General features: G+C 45.1%; 1 protein-coding gene across 8 annotated transcripts in view; it reads right to left on the reverse strand.

Moving 5' to 3' along the window:
* Positions 1 to 21,847, reverse strand: part of LOC118502978 — a 69,504-nt gene that overhangs the window by 14,298 nt on the left and 33,359 nt on the right. For all 8 annotated transcript variants that reach the window (XM_036035749.1, XM_036035750.1, XM_036035754.1 and 5 more), the window contains one exon: positions 8,116 to 8,536. In XM_036035749.1, the coding sequence (XP_035891642.1) occupies positions 8,116 to 8,536 (421 nt within the window). The remainder of the gene's footprint in view (positions 1 to 8,115; positions 8,537 to 21,847) is intronic.

Below are 21,847 nucleotides of genomic sequence, written 5' to 3' on the forward strand. Positions count from 1 at the left end.
ACACTAGCACTGATCAAAGAAATGAAAACATTATATTACCATAAGGTATTGCAAATTCAACTTTAATGTTTGCTACGGCTTGTTCCAGCCAGAAGAAACTCCCAATGCAGTCATAAATTTGTGTGTAAACCGTCCGGCCTCAACTGGTGCAACGGGTAGAATATTTAATTATTCCATTCATCCAACTGGCTGCAAACCGATACACCGCAACCAATTCCACAGCCACCACAAAACCAGCTGTTGGTGGTTGGGAGAAAAAAAAATGGGAACATAAAACGATTCGTGTGCCTGCCAGCTTCCTCTAGTTGGACAATCGTCACCGTAATTGGACGACAATGTAACATTCGGATGCATGAATAGAGAGTGTAATGCAAAAGAACCCTGGATGCAATTTTGCACAGAAGCCAACAAGAATGCTTCTTTGCCAACACGAATACTACAAAGTATCCGGTAAAATGAAGTTATATATTTAGATCGTAATAGCTTTCCGAGAAACTTTGCAACAGTATTTGCACCGATATGCAATTTCAAACAGCATCCATTGCATCCGGGAAATTTCATCACATCCCACGCATCCCCCAAAAGCGGCGGTGGTGGGCGTGAGAGCTCGACAAAACTTTGATCGTGCTGAATCGTAAGAAAACGTCACACAAATATGATACGGGAACGAAGCGGACGACAGCGAGGATATCGTTACCTGGAGTTTCTAATATGATACCATCCATTATGGGGAAACATTTTCTAGCATGCACCTAGCACCAAACATGGACCGGAACAGTCAACTGAAATGCAGATGTATTGCAATTGAATAACTCATTAATCTCTCTCTCTCCTTCTCTCCATATGCACACCAGCACTCATTTGGGTGTGGTCTCTTTGTTTCTGGCTTCTGGTACAACGAGCTACTCTGCAGGAAGCTGCATTTTGTTCGATAAATACAATTTGCGCATCAGAAAGCATCCATTTTGGGTGTTACGCATTACATCCCTTGTACAATGGTCATGTAATGGTAGGCCATTCATTGTGACGAATGAATAAAGTTGAACAAGTATTTTTAAAGTACTTTAGAAACATATTCGAAAATATTACAACATCGTCAACATTTTTATCACAAACATCCCTTGTACCAAGGAAAACAAGTCCCTCCAATACTTATTTTTCAAGAACGCTTCAATCTCAGTCACCACATGCACGCTAAGATGTTCTCTACCGTCCTGGGAAAAAATTACTCAACCGGTAACTTTTTTTTACAACCTCCCAGCCTCCATTCACCTGCAAGCAGCTCTCGTCCAACGCAACGCATCCATCAAGCCTCCGCAAGCCGGATGGCAAACGACAGCATAGGAACGTTCCGGTGGTTGAACTTACATTTCATTACCACCTCAACACGCGGTGTCTCAGGCTGTGAGGCTCAGTGCTTTGAGTGTGCCTTTTTCCACAATTATTAACCAACGACCGTCCGTCCCACGCCTAGCTACCGCCATCATAAATTGAATGAGCCGTCTTCGCATCCTATAGGGCAGAACAAATTTGCTCTTGCTGGGAAACCTCGCAAAAGGCAAGGTTCTCGATGGCGCTCCAACGCTTCCAAAGGTACTCCGGTCAAGTTTATAGTTCATCAAACCTGCCCCAAGTCAGAACTGAACCTGCCGGTACCTATTGTCATGGCTGTTCCCATGATTAAGCTTAATAAAATGCTGGCAAAACTGGACCAATTCATCACCGCACAGTGATGGCAAGACGTTAGAACTAAAGCAATGCCTTGCTTGCTATAAATTCTAGCGGTATTCCGACTCTTCTTAGGAAACTCATGGTAATAGCAAAATGCATTGAGAAATAAGTTTCGCCAATGAAGTCACACAGCGTCTGAGGTTTGCCCAAGAACACTAAAATACGTTCCCGATTATTGGAACTCCACTTGACATCAGGCAAACCTACGTGGCAGTGATACACGATTCGTCGAATCCATTAACGATCAAAAGCCTCTCATACTTCTAACTGAATAGTAATTCGTGCCGAAATTTATCGCCAAAATTCGATTGCTATTTCTAGGAATCAATTCAAATATTGCACGCCCCCTTTACCTGGGACTCTACAGAGTTTTTAAATTACATCCACCGCAAGAATGTGAGAATTTGCGGAGAAACTTTATGCTTGACTGTGTCAGTAAATGTAAAGTGAAACATATTTAAAAATTCCATGTCAGAAACCACATAACACACACTACTCAACAATATTCCGGATGCCTGGAAAATAATCTGCAAAAAAAAACTGCACCACTTGTCCGGAGCGAAACCTTCGTTCGTGCAGAAGGAGGTGTAATCCTAGTTCTCCGAATCGTTCTCAGAACAGATACTTGTCTCGAAAACACATTTCCGCAAACACAACGGAATCAATCGAACCACCATTAGCTGGAGCTGAGCGGTGAGAATGTGTATGTACAACATTATCGCCCAACAACCGGGTACCGAACGGCTTTTACCACACCTCCCAAATTCTATTCTACATGGCCAAAACAAGCGATTAACTTGCCCACCGCTTCTACTGGCAACATTGTCGCGATTGCCGGTCGATTGACAATTTCGCCAATGGTTGGTTTGTGGTGGAGTTAGCAGTTAGCGGCGGAGACAGTACCACCCAAGTTCTTTACATAATTGGATGACTATTAGGGTGGCTGGTTCAGGAACCGGTTATCGACACAACACATTGCAGACATTCTTGGGACGAAATTTCCCACTGAGGCACTGGGTGCGAGTTTGGCGTTTGGGACATAGTGCGACAATTTCTTATTTTGTTTGTGTTTCTCAGGGTGTTTTTCCCGGTGCTTTAGTTTGATTTGGAGGATGTGTTTTTGCTGAGTTCTACTAAACAGCTCCCATTCATCAATCTCCAATCAATCGTAACGTCAGCTGCCGCGTACGCAGACATCAAACCTTCAAATCGCATCGACAGCTGGCAACTGTAAAGTATAACGATCGAAATGCCAATCAAAAACTGCCGAGTTGACTGCTTAATTAGCATAAAGCTTCTTTATCGCGTTTTTCGACCACGACCATTCCCGTTGTAATAATTTACAGTGCTGCCGAGTGCCAAGGACGGCTGTGCCAAATCTCCCATTCCATGCCTTTAATCCTTGTGCTCAGCAAACAAAATCATCTGCTATGTGTGTGTGTGCATTGGGTGAGGAAGCAGAGTGCTCTTGTAAAAGCTTCCAACTCTACACCAATCCACTCGGGCTGAAACTCCACCCAACCAAATGGTACCGAAACCAGGCAAGAAAGGACATTAGGCAGAATGGTGTAATTACGTTTGATGGTACCATAAGAATGGGAAATTTGTGCCATATTTTCATGTGGCCAGATTTGTTGGTTGTAATTGAAAAATTCTTCTCCCAGGCCCATGTTGCAACTTATAGGAATGCTGCTGGTTAAGATTATCCCTAGTGGAGGATACATGGGATTTCAAACCTTAAAGAATTATTTACCTTCATCACTGATGGTGTTTAACGCTTCCTTAAGACTCCGCGATCCAAACGATAGTAACGAAGGACATGTGTGTAGTCGTAGTATATTCATTTTCACACTTCAGAATATCTCTACTTGGAACTGACTCAATATTTCACAAGACTCACATCGCCAAACTTTGCCTGTTAGACTTCGTATTATTTTTATTCCACGTTGTCTCTAATTTATATAGCAAACACACACTCGCTCACCAGTCCCAGAAGTCTCCAGCTTCGCGCAAAGCAAACATAGAAAAGCACCTAAATTAACCCTTTGGGACATTGGAATCATTGCTTGAGAACGTGTCTGCTCGGTTCACCCCGATACTCTCAGCTCGTTAGAAGCTCGACTCACTTATTACTCTCATACTCATTTATGCTGCTCACAGAATTAATGAACCTTTTTTGGCGGGGGGGTTCTGGTCTGCACCATCTTTTTCTGGGTTCTCCTACCATAAACACATCGTTACGGGTGGCGTTGGGCGACACAATAAGTGTAAAGCTCAACAAATCAGTACCTCGCTCTTATCGCTACCAGCAAACCCATTGTGAGTCCGGTCCGGTGGGAATGGGACCCCAGCATGGCGCAAGGTTTTTGTTTTTATTTCACTGAGCTGTGGTGGACAAAAATTATTTATTTTCCAACCTTCACACACACAGACACATAAGCATTCACGAGCCTCCACGTCGAAAAACTCACACACACTCTCTTATTCCTTGTTCCGCATAAAGTTCATTAGCGACAGGTTCGGGAAACCGCAGGAACAGTCAGCAGACGAGCACGCACGCACCACGCCACCCAAAACACGCGATGCCAATTAATTTCATTCCCCAATTTGTCACCAATTTTCCTCTCGTTTTCACATTTTGCACACCGGCCACCCAGCACTTGATTATTATTTCACATAATTTTAGGTAAAGTGATTTTCGCCGTTAGGTCTTGTTTGTTCCGACCGCGCTCTGCTGTGGACAGCCGGAAATCGATTTTTGGGCCTTCGGAATATCTGAAGCACGAGTCACTTAATCCGGTGCAGATATCCACCAGCCCACTGGGAATGATTTGACGCGATTAGTGTACAAACATTCCAACGACTACCTTCACAGAACTTCAACTATTCATAGCTAAGCGCTCAGCAACGATGGCTATCCTTCGGAATATCTACCGGTCGCACTCGAGTGTAGAAGCCACTGCCACCGAAATTGATTGCGTCCAATCGCGATCGGTTAACTTTGCGGAATAAATTGAAACCGACTCGTCCGAACAGAAAACCCTGATGTACACCCGTGGAACTGGAACAGCCGGGTCTCACCCCTTTTCCGGGCAGGGAAATTTCGGAATGGTACCGACCGGCACAACAAAACTGGTTGCTTCGTACCGATTTCACGCTACTGATCGTCCCAACCGGCCACGATCCCGGACGGACAGTCAGTTCAATCGAAACCACATGCCGTCAGCTTCGTTCGTCCGTCCGGGCATGCATAGCATAAATCGAAATCAAAGCATAACGTGAGACAAACAGAAAATAATATTTATATGTGGAACACGCGTTCTTCACTCCCCCCTGTTTTTCTTTATGGACGTTCGCACTGTTTCAAGCGAGACAGTGTAGCATAAATAAACCGCTCCTTTGTGTGTTTGTGTTCTCTCCCCCCCGGGGGTGGCAATCGGGTTTGGTCGGCGACCAGATGCAATGACCAGAACGACCCTTCGCCAGCACAACCGTGGTTCATTCATTTGCCGAACGAGTGGGCCTTCGGGTAGAGACTTCCGGATGTTATGATCGATGCGTTGGTGCATATTCGCAAAAGCGACAATAAGCGTAAAAATTTGAGTCGAACATTTTGGGGCGTCAACTTTTTACATTTCCGAAAGAAGCGACAAACCCGTGGGGGGGGCGATGGCAAACAATTCTCAGTAGAAAACGGAAGACGTTAACTTTGCGCTTGGAGCAACCAAACAAAGAGCATCCTATTACGAACCTTTGAGCGATTAGAAGTTTGATGTTAAGCGAACATTCGAAACGTCTGGAAAGTTGGGCTGGACGACAGCCACCAAGAATTTGTTTCTCTCGAAAGAAACATGATCGGGGAAATATGATAAATATCGACTTCAGAACATATTTCTAAGTATGAGTAGAACGCTAGTAGCAGCCAACTTTTCGTTCATCAGGCTTTGCATCCCATTCTCTGCAAGAACAGTTTCGGCACACAATAGAACGGTATCAGGAATATAGTTCCCTAATACTTGGAACTCCAATCCAACCCCCTCTCGCAATGAGCTGAAAACAAATCATAAATAAAAAAACTCGCTTCGTCGTACAGCTTTTATTTTTAACTGAGCTCGATGCAATTTATGAGCAAACTAAAGACAAAAAAAAGCTCAGGAAAATGTTTGCCTCACAACTTCAAAACCAATCGCCAATCTGTGAAATGTAAAATGAAAAACGAAATAGTTCCCCGGATCGGAGCTTATTGCTGTGCTCTGTTAATGACAGCAGGACGCGCTTTCGTTCAGGGGTATTAACTTTTCCAAATCGAACTGATTCGAACAGCAATGGACGAGAATTCCAAGGAAACCCCAAATAAAAAACACAAACATCATCAACCTTCTAGCGCAAGCGCTATTGAAACCCCAAGTTCTAGTCCGAAGTCTCTATGCAAAAGCGTCCACAGAGTTGCTCTGTCGCATAGTGATTGCGATTAGGGCATTTTGTCTCTCCCATGTCCCATGGTATCAAAGCCACCAATGTCAACTTAAATCAGCCCGTGTCTAGCCAGTGCTAATGAAGATAGTTTTCCCCTTGCAACCGGTGGACCAGAGACGGCCGGCAAACCAAACATTGACAGCATCATCAGTTGCCAGGGCTTCCAGACCAAACATGCCAACACTGGCCACTCGTGCGTTACCAATTTCGTATCCCTGATGCTTGTATTTGACTTGCCTCACGCTGCTGTCAAAAGCCGGGTATAACGCCAATAACCAGTCTTGAACAGCAATTGAAAGGCTCATTAAAGATGGCGAATATCTTGCCGAAAGCGCTCCACGACATATTGCGCGGTTATGTGAGGCTTGGTGCCTCACATCTTATCTGTCCCTTCCAGGGTGTGGCTCACCCCAACTCCAAAGTGATACGGTGAATCTACCCGAAAGCTTAATAATTGCCCGCTAAACAGGAGACCCGATGGGTCCGGTAGGTTTGGTTCCGGTAGTTGTGCTTCAGTTGGCGATAAATGTCAAATTGTGCCCGCTCGCAACCGTCGAACCGTGCTTCCGTGCTGCCAGGGGAAAATGTCACTCGTCCACAAACATTGCAAGCGTATTTACAAGTATCGCTTGCCGAGGATTCAGCTATCAAGCGCGACCAAGCGACCGCGTCCAGGATGGGGCGAAACTTGATATCGCGGCATAGGTACCCTCGACGCTACCAAGCTTAGCTCACCAACAGTTGCAGTCACGCGTGACAGAGAACGGTTTCGACTGGTTCGAAATGGGCGAGGGTGAGAGCCCCCTCGGCTGTACGTAGGTCACGGTTCACGAAAGCTCGTCTATCCCTTTCCGCTACTCGACGACGACTAGTTTGTAGTTTCCTCCGGATCGACCACGTGCGCCGGAAGCGAAACGCAATGAAACACCAATATCCGTTTGATCATTTCCAGGAGAAGGTGTGGTGACCGAGACATCGTTTACTTGTTGCGTTTCGCTTCCGGTAGAAGTCAGACAGCGTCCTGCATTAGACAGCTAAGCGTAAATAATAATCACGCCGAAGCTCTACTTTTTTATGGAAATGATTCACCACAGTCGCTGGTTGTTGGTCAAACCTGTCAAACCAACCGTGTCATGCGTTTTCACAACACCACCCACCAAAGCCATCCTTCCGTTCCGTTCGAAATTCAATTGTGTAATAGGTTCCGGAGTGGTTCCTGTTTCAACAGTCACCACCGAACACTGTTATGGCGGTCGGAAGATAATGGAGCAAATTAGTTCACTCTTGTCAGCGTGTACTGCAAGTACTCGCCCATTGATTCACAGCAATTCCTAAGGTCAGGGATATTATTAGAAAGACAGCAAAATTAGCACAACAAATGAGCTTCATTCATACGGTGAAGCTGCTGCCGCTGCCGTGCGCGATGGCATTTCCATTCTCATCTCCTGCCGATCGGCCTGCGGGCAATTGATTGAGCTGTCAGAGCGAAGGTTCGAAAATCATCCACAATATTGTCCATTTCCTGAAACCGTTAATGGATCCTGGTGGACGAAAATAGGGACGCTACGTCTCAAACGCAGGAGCAAAAGGTCAAAGAAACCTTTCGTTTAATGAAGTAGAAATCGATTTCTGCCTAACGAACGACCTAAGTCTGTTACTGGAAAACGTCCAATTTTATAGCGCTAAAGGTGGGACGTAAATCGGGCTCTTGAAGTTCACCCAAAAATAAAATGTGACAACTGGCAACAGGTTGGTAGTTACAAAATGAGGTCTACAAGAGGATATCTCTCGTAGCTTTAACTTTAACTTTGAATTACAACAATAAGCAATTACGCGTACGGGTGGAATACATCTCCCAGGAGTGTCTTAAATCGCTTACCATGTCATATACGGCCTACGTCATCTTACCTTCGTCATGCATCTGCTTCGCCGCACATTCCGCACATTCTGCGCATTCTGTACATACAGCGGTTTGTTGGGCTTGCTGCTGTTGCTGTTGCTGTTGCTGCTGCTGCTGCTGCTGTTGCTGCTGCTGCTGCTGCTGTTGTTGACTAGTGGAGACGGTTTGGGAACCAGCCTGGCCTTGGCCTGCGGTGCCCGTTTGTTGTCCCTGCTGGCCAGCAGCAGCTCTGGCTGCCAACATGGCAGCCCGTTGCTGCTGTAGCCGCTGGATAACCTGGAGCTGCTGAATATGTTGTGCACCGAAGACATGCCCACCGAGTGCTCCGCCGAGTGCATTGTCAAGCAGCCCACTGCCGTCTTTGTAACCCTCCGGGGGGCTCAGCGTGGCCTGGTCGACAAACTCGATCGGGGGAGCAAACTTCGGACTCTGTGGAAGAGGGAAAGAGAAATGCGCGCATTAGTATATGGGCTGCCATTTCGGTGCAAGTGCTTCACGCTCAAGGAATCCCTGTTCTCGATCGATCATGCATTACTTATTCAAGTGTGTGTGTGTGTGTGCTTATGCACACATTTTCCAATCAAAAGGTGCAGTATGAAGCTCCCAACTGCCAATCAATTTCTTTAGCACCACCAGCCGACGCAACAATCGTCCTATCGGGGGCTGATGGGTGGTAGCCTGACGAGGCGTGTAATTGTTCACCCGGGAAGAAGATTGAATTGTTGCTTTCTTTGAATCGAATGCCGCGCTCCCTGTAAAACCGTCTTTTGTCTGTCGGAATCGGTGTCCGGAACCGGGCCGCTCCCAGTTAGCGATACAGTACCGCCATGTGCACAGAAAAAAAATAGCGTAAGACTTTCGATAAATAGCTTACAACTTGTCATGCGATAAATCACAGCCGATTTGGAATTTTCCATCTCTTATAAAAGGAAGGAAGGAAGGTAGCAGCGTAGCAGATTGCACATTCGAAACGCCGAATGGCTAAGCAAACATGGCGTGTGGCCGACGTGAAGTTCCCCATATCTTCCTCAAAAGAATCACTTCTTTTCTCTCTTTTTTTTCGTACGTAAATAATAGAAAGCGATATTGGCAGCCGTGGCAGCCGAGCTGAGCTGCTTTACAATTCCGCCTGAATAAAATATCATCCAGTCACGGAGACGGATGCAATCGAAACGCATCAGCAAATATCGGTGTATGTGGGGAAAGCATTGGCACTCCTGTTGGCGAGCGTTCGATCTTTTTTTCCGGAAGGCAGTTCTGACTGTTGAAAAACTGTTGAGTAGGCAGTTCTGATTCTCCAATAGTTGATTTAAATCAAAGAAACTATGTTCAGTACAATCAATATCGCTCAAGACAGTAGTTCTTCTTCTTAGCCTAACGGCCTTTTAGACCCCGACGGCCATTTCTGTGACTTTGTTGATAATCATTCCTCATTATCAGGGAACGTCTCGGATGGGATTTGAACCCAAGCCCTGCTACCACAAAATCTCATTCTCGTAGGTCTAAAATAAAATAAATCTTGAGGATGCCAAGCATAACTAGACTTCCTACAACTTAATATTCATCCATGTCAAAACAGACTTCATATACTTATGCCCTGACACCGAGTCTAAGTACACCGGATTTATTCTGTACTCTTCTCACTCGCCACACAAATTTATCTGCAGCTGCACTCTATTGTAAGTAAATTGACAGTAATAGCCCACATATCCTTACCCACACTTACGATTCCTTCACATCCACATTGACCTTTTGACCGAAATTCCGGTGCCGGCAAAGTCATCCCCCCAAACAGAGCATATTTAACCCGGGGAAAATATTGTAACCATCTAACGGTAATGGCCCCGCGGGCTAATCCCGTCAGGCGATTCCGTCCACAAAACCATTGAAGCGGCCATTGAAACCTGAATGACTTTCGACGCATAACCTCTTCATCGCCCGGCGTGTGTGTGTGTGTGTGTGTGAGGATAAGATATTTTACATCCTTTCGCACACTCACTTGTCCTGCTGCTTCGTCACCCTTGTCTCGAGAATGATAATGTGTCTTGGATGGCCCTGAAAATACTTTTACCACTATTTATACCCTCTCGCATTCCGCGGGCGCAGTACACCGGCACGCCCGGTACGTGGCTCGTTCAGCAACAATGCCTCGTTTTCGAACTCTTGCCATTTATACTAACGTGAACTCGTTCGGCAGCCGTGCCGCTGTGTCCGCGTCTACTTCGGCACGCTATTGTTAGCCCCGGTGAGTGCAGGGCGGAGAACACTTTCACCGCAAAGCCCCTAGCCCGGCCCGAAAAGCGACTAAGCTGGAAGCTGAGGCCACATTATGCTCGTGTGTGTGTGTGTTTTTCTGTACGTGCGCCGCTCCAGAGCGTTGTGTTTGCGGTTCGTCTGAAGCACATCAGTGTAAGGATCCTTTTCCCGTTTTTCATGCTTAGCCATTGATACGGTACGTTCTCGAGGGGTTGACAAAACTCTGCCTGCCGTCTAGCGCGGTCTATTCTTGAGCTAGGCATCACTCAAACCCCGGTGACTGCCAGGATCTTTCGACTAGACGATACTGAGTTTTTTGTGTGTGTGTTCACCCTCATAAAGCTCCTTATCGAAGCAAGGTACAAGAAGGTACGAGCGAAGGTACCCAACGAAACCCCTCCTTGGTAGGACTATTTTTACCACAACACAAACCGGGCAGGATCGAGCAAAACACGAAACCCGGCAGAAAAGTCAACCTAGACTGAGTCAACGAAACCGTACGGTGAATGAAAAGCTTCATTCCATCGGGATACTAAAGCAAGGTGACATAAAACGTGCAGGAAGTTTGGTACAGCAGCAAGGTAAAGCGGGAAGTCCTTCTCCGTTGGAGGATAATTGAACGACAGGCTCTTGTCGGAACGAACGCTGGTAGAAGGTAATCGAAAATGAAGTCAAAATCTAGCAAATCTCTTCAGTGTTTTTTCTTTGGCCGCTTTTGTCTCGCTCATCGAAACATCAGCCCGTTATCACATCCTTGAATGATTGTTCTGATTCGTTATGGGACTAAGTAACTACATTCGAAGCATCGGGAGGAAAAACTAAGTGGAAATGACACGAATCTCATTTATTATCAATCTGTATCTTCCGAATTATTTGTACTCAAGCCATGAAACCACAAAGATAAACTGACAGCTTAAAGTGTTACTTCAGAAAAGATGTTATGGCAAGATTCGATGGAGATATTAATCAAAAACATCTTCACAGTTCATTTCATCAAATTGCAAGCGCACGCTGTAAGTTAAACTTATGGTCACAATTAATTTCTGACGCAGGCCTCTCATTAAGATTAATTATCATCTTAAAAAGAAGCTTTTCTCCGTAACTCAGAGATCATGCTTGAAACTCCTCACGAATCACACTTCTTGAAAGATCTGCTGATTAGAACCGTGGAGCTTTCTGCGGTCTTGTCGAACAAGACCGCTGCCATAAAACAATCGGTCGCTGTTATTGTGTCATGTTATTCAAATTTGTTTGCCATCCGAACTCTTTAAAACTTCATGAGCCTGAACGTGTTTGGACATGGTGCCTTCATGGAAGTGCTGAGAACAAACCCCGAAACCGCACGGCGAATATCGAATCAGCCTATACCGAAACACAGAACCCTCCCTAAATCATGCCGAGGGCTTGCTAAAAAGGACGGCTTTCCTAGAACAACCTCGCGCTCCTAATTTTATGAAAGCCTCCCCAAACGCACCTCATTTTCGGGCAGGTCCGCTTGCTGCGAGAATCTACCCACACAGAAACCATCGCTAACGCCGAGAATCCCTTCGTGCTTTCTATGGAAATGAGTGGCTTCCTTTTCGCTCCGGACATGCAAAGCGGTGAACGGGCGGGCTTTAAAACAATTCCCTAACGTGACCTTGCGGCAGCAACGGCGAAAACAAAGTACATGACCAAATTATTCAAAGATTAAAAGATTTTGGTCTGCATTCGGATGAAGCACTGGCGTGAAAGACTTTAGCACGAACCCAGTGGCCATTGTTGTGGCTGCACAGATCAAATGTCCTGTAAGCGGGTGGCTCTAGTCTGTTTGTGGAAGAAAAAAAATAAGTTTTCTCTTTTTGGTACAAGTTCTTGGTGAGTGATTATCGTTGAAGCTTGTTTAGGGATAAAGGAATTGTCAAATTACTTAAGGCAATTAAGGAAATATATCATATAAAAAGTGGAATATTGCGAACCCGTTGTGGACGTTTGCAATCATATAATGGAATGTTGCAAACTGTTAGAGGATATTTTCAATGTGACATGGAATTTTACAATTATTCCTGTATTATGGAAATAGTATTTTAAATAATATTTCCAAACTATTGTCGCATTTAACCCGTTTAAATTTAAATTCGATGGCGTGTGGATAAAAACAAACGATTGAATTATGTTTCTTAAGGAACAGGATTGGATCAAACACTTGAGAGAAACACTAAAGTTAACAAGCGCTACAACCTCTTTGCGGTCTTGGCCAGCTGCAATAATCCTCCATACCGCTCACGGTTTATCGCCGTCGTCTGCCAATCCGTTATCCCGACCGTTCTGGCGGACGCATCAACGCCATCACTCCATCTCAATTTAGACCTACCACGCCACCGTGTGGACAGCCTAAAAGGACTTTACGGACTGGGTTGTCCGGTATCATTCTCATGACGTGACCAGCCCACCGGAGCCTGGCGAGTCTAATTCGCTGCGCGATGGTGAGATCATCGTACAGCTCGTAGAGCTCGTCATTGTAGCGGCTCTACACTTGATTTCAAAGTTCCACTATCACTTTGTAATTCTCCTCTCATACCATGCATGATTCCATTATATGATTGCAAAGGTCTTATATGATTCTTAAGTTCCTTTATTAGGACCGAAATTGTGTAACTCGCTGTCGATTTAAAATTCAGCGTCATCAAGGCTCGTTAAAGGGAAATTTTCATCAGCTACCTATCTGACGTTCTCCTCCTGAACTCTATACTCCAAGCATCCCCCCCCCCCTCTATCTATCTCACTGCAACTGTGTCCCAAAAGATACCATCCTTGATGTAACCATACCCAGAAATCAATGCAAAATCAAAATCTAATATTAAAAAAGACCAGCCTTCTCGAATGGCATCAAACCGAAGCTTGTGCTTCATTTCCGTATGTCACAATCGAACGTTTCATCAACGACATCAAAAATGGTTTGCCCGCCACAGGTTGTGCCTGCGCTGCTTGTACACCTTCAATTTATTCATGTCAACCGTTGTCAACTTGGCGGAAAAAAGGTCAAACATCTTGGTGAGCCCGTCGCGGCGAATTTCAATATTGCAACCACATGTCCTGTGCAAATTTTGCTTTTCGGTGCTTCACGGCACACCGTAACGTTGAAATGCCATATTGGCAATGCGCGCATGAATCATTGTCTCGCGAAAGTTTTGACAAGCTTTGCTCACCCAGTAGCAGCAAAATGGAGAAATGAAAGTAAAAGGTCGTTAAGGGCAGCATTAGACGGTTTAAGTTGCCTTCGTAGGCTTTTGAGCTACTTTTTTTTTGTGGACATGAGGAGAAGTACTAGGAACACACTTCGGGAGACTTTTGTCAAGGTATTCTCAGTTTCTTTTACTGATACTTTACTCAATATCACTTCAACCAACCTGCCTGTTTTGATAGCAACTACTTAAGATCTTTCTTGTTTTTGCTACCAAAGTTCTTGAGCCAAAAATATCATTCTGCTCCATTTGTTGCCGGTATCAAGAATCACCGTCCGCAGCAGCAAAACAAAGGCAAAGCCATCCTCCCATCAACACACGTTACCAGGCTCACTCATGAAAGCTCTATTACGTGCCAACCTTACCCGGTGTTCTACCGCACAACAGCCAAAAACCACATGTAAAGGTGACAAAAAGTCACCTTCCATTTTCACCTGGTAGAACGGAGTAACGCCAGTAGACTGGATGCTGTCGGATGCCCAAAAATAGCACACGAGCCGTTCGTCACCTGCTCAAATAAGAGATCATCCTGGTTCGGTATCCTGCTCACACGGACAGGCTTCCCTTTTTTTGTTGTCGAGGGGGTCGTTTTGGAGTGTTTATGAATATCAGCCCCGTCAGTGTTCCAGGCAGTCCTGCAGATGGCGCACCTTTCGCCTTCCAGCTAATATAATATTGCCACCGGCTGCGTTGTCAGAGTGTAAGTGGCACATCTATTTTCAGCCCAACCAGCTCTGAAACGTGCTCGGGTTAACACGATACAATCGTGTTGATAGCATCTCGGAATAGGTACGGTGATAAATCGAAAAGCGACACTCGTGTTAGAAATGAATGCTAGGCAGACAGCAACCACAGTTTCAAAATGAAGTATTTTGAAAATTTTCATAATAGAAAATCCCCTTAAAAAAACCTTTGCAGCATCCACAAAAAAACCCCTTAATGAAGTTAATAGCTGCATACACCAATTTACGCCACACTAAGCATAAAAGCTTGCCTTGGAAGCCTCACATAATTCTATCTGCACCTCGTTAACTCGCATCAACTCAGCTCGGAGCGCTGCTGCTAAAACTGGGCCCCACTCCAAAAGCCTTTAAACGCGCCGGAAGAACTTTTTCCACCTGTGCACCGAGAGCACGAGGCTTGTGTCGTACCGAATCGCAAATGACGATGAAGTCGGTCGGTGTGCGGTCTGGACTCGTGTCCGGATGCCTCGCAGGAATAGGAAGTGGCTCTGTCTATAAAATCCGCTCATTAACCCATTTACTCTCGCAATTGCGCTCGCAGTCGCCTGGTTACGGGGGAGGAAAAGAGTAAATTCATAATCATCACCAGTATGGTATTGGGAGTTGAAGCATTTCATTAAATTTCATTTTACTATTATTTCAGTTTTGTTCTAGCTTGTGCTTCATGGGAACAACTTGTCTGCTTAAGAATATTTTCTACATTTGACCAAGAACTATTAATTTTCCTTTTTATACTTAAAAGAGTTTAAACACATTGCTACCAAGTTTTTCTTTACATCGAATACAGACCAACACATACCAACTAAAACTGGGAAAATGTCGTTAGTTCAAACAGCATTAACTATTAAAGCTTGATTTCGGTTCTTCCACATAAACACTCGTAACAAGCATTACAATCTAGAACAATAGATTTAATTATCTCGCGTCGAACACTCAAACAGATAATGATGTTTTCGAAGCGGTTCAGCTGACATTTGTCCATCGATTTCCCCGAATCGCCCTTAACGCACTCGCTTTATCACAAACAGGAAAACAAATCTGTTCCAAGAATAGGGAACAAGGAAGTTTTGTTACGAGATTCTATTCCAGTGCGGTACTATACACAACTCTGAAGAGTACTCTCTAAATGACTCTGAGACCTCTTTAAAACCCTTGTCCTTTTACTTGAAGGGGAACTCCATTTTGTGTCTAAAGTTCCGTATTTTACGAGCGCTTTAAGTTTAGCCACACTATCCCGAACACAAGCTCAAACTCGAAGTTCAAAGAATATTGTGAAAAAACATACCTTGGTCTCATCCTCATCAAGTATAATCTCCAACATTACATAAAAAGATATTCATCTCCATTTTGTTTGCTGGAAACAATGGTCTACGATAGTGTTTACATTCTTAATTTGTTAAAAGAGTACGGTTTTTTTAATTGCAACTGCCGATGTCACGGCACACGATAGTCCCGATTGCATTGTGAAGATTATAAAACTGACTGCGAATGCTGCTTTGCAAAGAAAAGGTATAAGCTTCCGATATCCTCCGGAGGGTCATGAGTCATAACTTTACGTGTTCTCCCTCGCCTTCTTCAACCTTCTGTCTCAGTGCGCAGCAAAAGCTTCACTTACACTTTACCGTGCGCCAGATGGTGTCTTTTTGCAGTTTTGGCATCGTAAAAAGCAACCGCCAAAGCAAGGACGAACGCCTGCTCAACGTTCAACCGCAGCAGCATCAGTTTGACCCAGTTACCCAGCCCACATTTCTGAGCCATCTCGGAGCGAACCAAGCACTGCACGGACGGATGAACGGACGGTGTCAGCAGCAAAGCCTTAATCCCTCTCCTACAACTGGCAGCTTCTGCATACCTATGCAATCCACTCTGCCTACGTGGAGAAAACATTAAAAACGCGATGCCACCGCTTTATGAAACGGGGACAGTATGTTTGCCATTTTGACTCACGTTAACAAAGAGGCGACGCGAGAGAGAGAGAGCAAAAAAAAGGGCTATCTTTTTCCCTGTATCTTTCCCAACGTCCAGGTCAAATGGACTTGACGCCGTGACCGCGTCCTGTACGTTGCCTGGCAATAAACGGTCCTCTCCCTGTCACCCAAAAGAGCAACCGGCAAAAGCTAACGCTGAATGGGGGATGAAAATTCGGTCGACTAAATAAACGGCCGTCCCGTTCTTTTTGCTTCATAAACACAACCTCCCCGTCTAGCTACTGACATATGGGGGGAGGGAGGGGGGGGTGAAAGCGCCAATGTAATATGTACTTTGCCAACGATTTACCTTTTGCGACGAAAAGCTTACGAAAGCGACAATTTGTGAAGCGGATATTTACCATTTCCGCTTACTGTAACGGACTGGTTTGAGAGTCAAGCCGCTCTGGTAAAATGTTAATATGACGGGATCTTCTTTTTTTTTGCTCTGCATTGTCCTTAATGTAGGGAAAAGGAAAAACACACACACACAGTTACGATGGAAACGCTGATGTTCCCAACTGTCTCCAATGCGGTTCAAGATGGCACCTGAATGTACAACCAACGGAAACATGGAAATAAATAAGCTTCCAACCAGATGTTTCTCATATTGAGAGTACAAGCGAAAGATAGCGCAAATCTTTACACATATGTCTCATGACTAGGACATGTTACTTATCCTCTTTTTTATTTTTTCACCAACAAATGGCGTGCTTAAATGTCAGAATGGTAGTGGCGAGTGGAATTCTAAGAACGATTCTAGAAAAATGTTGGACCTTGTAGTCAATATGACTACAATTTGTGCGATCAGTCAGTCCTCTCGACGGCAAGGAATTCTCCTTATATTCGAGGTTTATTGGAAGACCTGGACTCTTGAGAGTTGAGGTCCCTAGCGACCACGTCACTGTTGTTGAAACGACCCTTGTGGCCGAAATGAGAAACAGCTTATGCCTTGCGCTGTGCCTCATTAATTCTTTGTGCCACGGGTTCTTACGGTTAATGTTGGCGAATGAAAGTCCCTCAGATCTTCAGAATGTCTTGTTGTTGGATGATGATCCCACCCAATCCCTCGCTTAGGCTCGAGGTATTTGTTTAAACTCTATAAAAATGTGAATTTGATTTGTTTAGCAATGTTTTTGAAATCTTCAACTATAACAAATAAATGTTTGAGGACTTCAGACTAACTGGTACCTTAGGCTAGAGGTGACCTCCGACCAAGCCCTTTGTCAGTATTTAATCCAACCCATAGTTCACCCATCACGCGTGTTGCTTAAGGCTAGGCATCTTTTGTCTGGCACTTTTTCCCCAATTATTTCTAATTTTAATATTATTGAAATTTGGATAAGAACAAGCACAAGTTTTTATACTCAAAAATGCTCTTCGGGGAGGAGTTAGCTCATAGGAAGGAGTATTCTCATTGAATTTCAATATTCTTTTTATACGAAGTTATCATCAATATCTCATGATGTTCATGCAACTACATATCCTTCAACCCATTTTTCCATAACTTCCATGTCCCGGACCAATCTCATCCCATTTGCCAAATCGATGTATGTTGTGGAAAATATCAATTACACCACACTGCCCTACACTACAGCTACGTCAAAGAGGGCAAACAAGAAAATACTATTACGCCATAAATACCATGTTGTACCTTTGCCAACTCTTATCTTCCGGTTCGCTTTGTACCTGGGTAAGGTTTTTTTTACTCTCTCTCTCTCTCTCTCTCACACTTCCAAACGACAATGCACTTTTCCCCGAGGGCAGTGAACCGACCGGAAAGCGATACATAAAAAAGCTGTCTGTCGTGTACAGTGCCGCTACAGATTTGGTTGTAGTTGGAAGCTTTTTTTTACGGCTTTCGCTTCCAAAACTGTATTTCCTACAACCGAACGCTCCCAAATGCACAGCTCTCGGTAATAAGCATTCACATGGGAGAACGGGTATAACAATACGGTGCACCAACACTTTTTCGGAACCCTTTGGATCTATCGAGAAAAAAGAGAGCTATAGAAAAAAAAAATATGGCCAAACGGAACAGCAAAACGAGTTATCGCAAAAGATCCTCCGAGAAAACGAACGAAAAGGATTCAGCGGTGGGTGTGAACGTTCTGGAAAACAGCATATTGATTTTCCTTTCCTTTCCAGAGGCAGAAAAACAAGATATTCTGAGCCCGACAACAACGTTCGTAGCAAGGAAACAAAAAAAAAATCATCGATTCGCATGGTTTGACGACAGAAAGTTGCCAAACACTGTTGGGGTATTGGGTACTGGGGCCATTTTTGTTTTGGTTTTATTTTTCATCGCAGAAAGTTTCACTCTGCGAGCGCGAAGCGTACGCGCCGGAACTCGTAAGCCCGACGAACCGACCCGAAAACGTAGTGAACTAAGCAATTTTTATGGCCTCTTGTGGTGGAAGATAAATTTCGTCTTTCGCCAAAATAAAAACCCGGTTGTCAAAACTCGCCACAACTACTGCTTGCTCACCGCACAAGTGAGAATTGGCTTGTGTAAAGCTCAGAAACTGTGGCCGTATATCACATCGGGAAAACATTCATTTATGCTGACGAAGCGACTAGCCATTATGTCGGAGGCGCTAGGGTAACCTTATATCGGATGGTTCTCGTGTCTACCCATTCATTTGGAGCTTTCTTGCTAGGCAAATAGGCACCAAGAGCCGGGGTGCAGCATATCATGCAACTGACAGCCTAAAAAAACAAGGCGTATTGATGTGTTCAACGCGACGCAGCCACTTTTCCCCTGAAAAGGGACATGATCACGATGAATGTTGGTCGTTCGGGAAATGCTTAGCTTCACTTTCAACTGTGAATATGCATGTTAAACTATACACGGTTTATACTCTCGTTATGGTTCATGTACATGCGGTGAGCATCCTTGGCACCGACCAAGAAAAACAGGCCTCCGTCGCGTACGCCTTCCATTCTTCCACTCCAAAGTGAATTCACCACTTCGAATGGAGTCTCTAGAGCCCTGCGAATAAAGGAACAAAATTGATCAGAACCGAACACGAACGAGACACAGCAACACAACCGGGCGCTTACTCACACAAGCCTACGGGCGTACGGACGCAGCCAAAAAGATAGCAATCAAGCACCAGGCGGCTCCATCGTGTCTAGCTGGCTGCGGTTTTTCGAGCCGTACGAGTACGGGTGGGTGTGGTTGCCGTTTTTTTTTACGATCAAACACCGTTACCATGGTAGATCGTGCTATTGGTGGGGCCGAATTCAATAAACATGTCCCAATTCCAATTTGCGACAACGGCAACTACACACCACGACGATGGAAGTCTTCGGCTAACGGCTAAGAACCGTCCGTTTGCTTCAGGCCGCGTACTCACTGCATCTCACTGTGCAGCAACTACGAGTGTCAGCACAAATCCTTCTTCCCGGCCCGGGATATACGGCATTACGGCATACGAGCTCCACAGCGAGTGTCCAAATAATTAGATTTATTTTTCTGACATTGCATCGCCAACGGGAAGTACCTGCAGTACGGCCAATACCACAAGTCAGGATGTCTCTTGAAGTTCTTGTGTGGCAGAACAAAAGAAGACTGCAGGATCATAATGTGTTCATCCTGGCAAGAAATGAACAACCGATACTACGATGGTGATGACTGGACTACGTACTACGTGATAGCTGTCCTACCATACGACTTCATTGAACCTTTCAACGGCTCAGTAAAGAATTGCGTCCCGTAGACATTGATACCCTCAAAACAAAACGGCCGGTGGATCAATGATTGTGTTAAGAAGCTCGTATGCTCAAAATAGCACCATAACAGCGCCTTTTCGGACAACGAGCAGCAGCAGCGGCAGCGTCCTGAGCATAGAGCACGCGTAAAAGCTCGTTAGGTTAAAGTGCCATTGAATTATACTTCATGCAAATGGATGCCGGCTGCTAATGTCCTACCGCTAACAAACAATCAACCGTGCTGGAATGGTGGGCCTGAAAGTTGGTTGATTTATTGGATTTACGAGCTACGCACTAAATATAAACCCAGCCCCGGGGCAGGTCCGGTGAGCATTAGAAGCCCACGTACGTCTTCGTTTGTCGGAGACTCCTGGCAAAGATCTCGGTGCGTGAGTGTTTCATTCAAGTACCACTGAAGGCACTGGAGTAGCATTTTTTTTTTTACTAAAATGGCTAACGCAATGCTTATGATTTATCTAACAAAACTAGCTGGATTCGCATTTGAATAACTATTTTGAGTAATGAAACAAAAGAGTCAACTTTATGCAAACTACTATTCGTTAGAGTGAATGCGCCATAAATCAAATTAACAAATTGCATGTTCAACAACAAAACGCTTCGCCAACTCTCAACCAAGTTACTGACCTTTCTATCAGTCCCGAGCATAACATTTACCATAACTCATTTCACCGTTCTACAATTCTACCATCCCCGGTTGCCTTGTGGCGATCGTTTTTCGGTCGCTTGCGGAACCCTTAATCAGACGGCAGCGCAGCTACCCAATTGTTGAACCTATTTTTGAACCCTCCAAAGTGGTAAAGTTCGGTCCCCGTGTTCGACCTTGATTGACTCGTACTCACCCGCGCGCGCTGTATTTTTCAATGACAAACATTTTCTCGATTTAATCTACCCGTGCTGCACCACGCCAAAGTACGTTCACCGAGCGAAATTGGAACAACAAACTTGTAGCAAATTGAACGGAGCTAGCGAGACTCCCACCCACCCGAGGTCAACCCAACCATCGCACCGGTCTCAAGAGTCGCACACTTTTCGGAGGGGAAGAAAATCGAAAACCCGCAGGCGAATCGTTTGTCATTTGCCATGATCATCAGCACGCTATTGTACTTGGTGCGTACATTGAACGTGCGCTATCGGGCCGGAGAACTCCCAAGAACAAGAACTACCCACCTCATCACACTGCCTTAATGCAAAGGAAATACCGTATTCCCTTAGGTACGTCAATGACGTCAAAGAAACTCATCAAATGTAACGTTCGTGACGAACGTTCTACATACCGAATGACTGACTGTAGACCACCACCGCCGATGTCAAGCCACCAAGACGAAAACCTAAGAACGATTGTGGGTAATTGTTATTGCTCGGAACAAGGACAACATCTTGTGCCCCAGAGTCTTGTGTTTCGGCACTAGGACAAGCAGCACCAGGCTCATCAGGAGCTACCGTTCACAGCGTCTTCATCGACTCATCCGAAGCGGACGATAATTTCGGTGCTGATGAGCAAGGCAAGCTGGCTTCAGATGTCTTCACAGCACATGATGGAGTCTGGGACGGATTGTTCAAGCCAGATCCTTTCTACCATCTGCCGTGACCTTATTCCTCCCCAAGCGGCTCTTGCTTTTAGCTTACTTCGATGAGAGGCGAGTGATGGATATACAAAAACAAGACCAAAAACGGAATCAATTGTCAAGGTGTTGTTGCGAAATAAATGAGAAAATGAACGCGCCGCCCGGTGCAGCACCTCCGGGCAGCCCCTGCAAGGAATTCTAGTGTGTGGGTACGGTTGTGTTCGTACCCGCTCGCCCACCGCATACTGCG

The sequence above is a fragment of the Anopheles stephensi genome, chromosome 2 (genome assembly GCF_013141755.1).
Source record: "Anopheles stephensi strain Indian chromosome 2, UCI_ANSTEP_V1.0, whole genome shotgun sequence".
Lineage (NCBI taxonomy): Eukaryota > Metazoa > Arthropoda > Insecta > Diptera > Culicidae > Anopheles > Anopheles stephensi.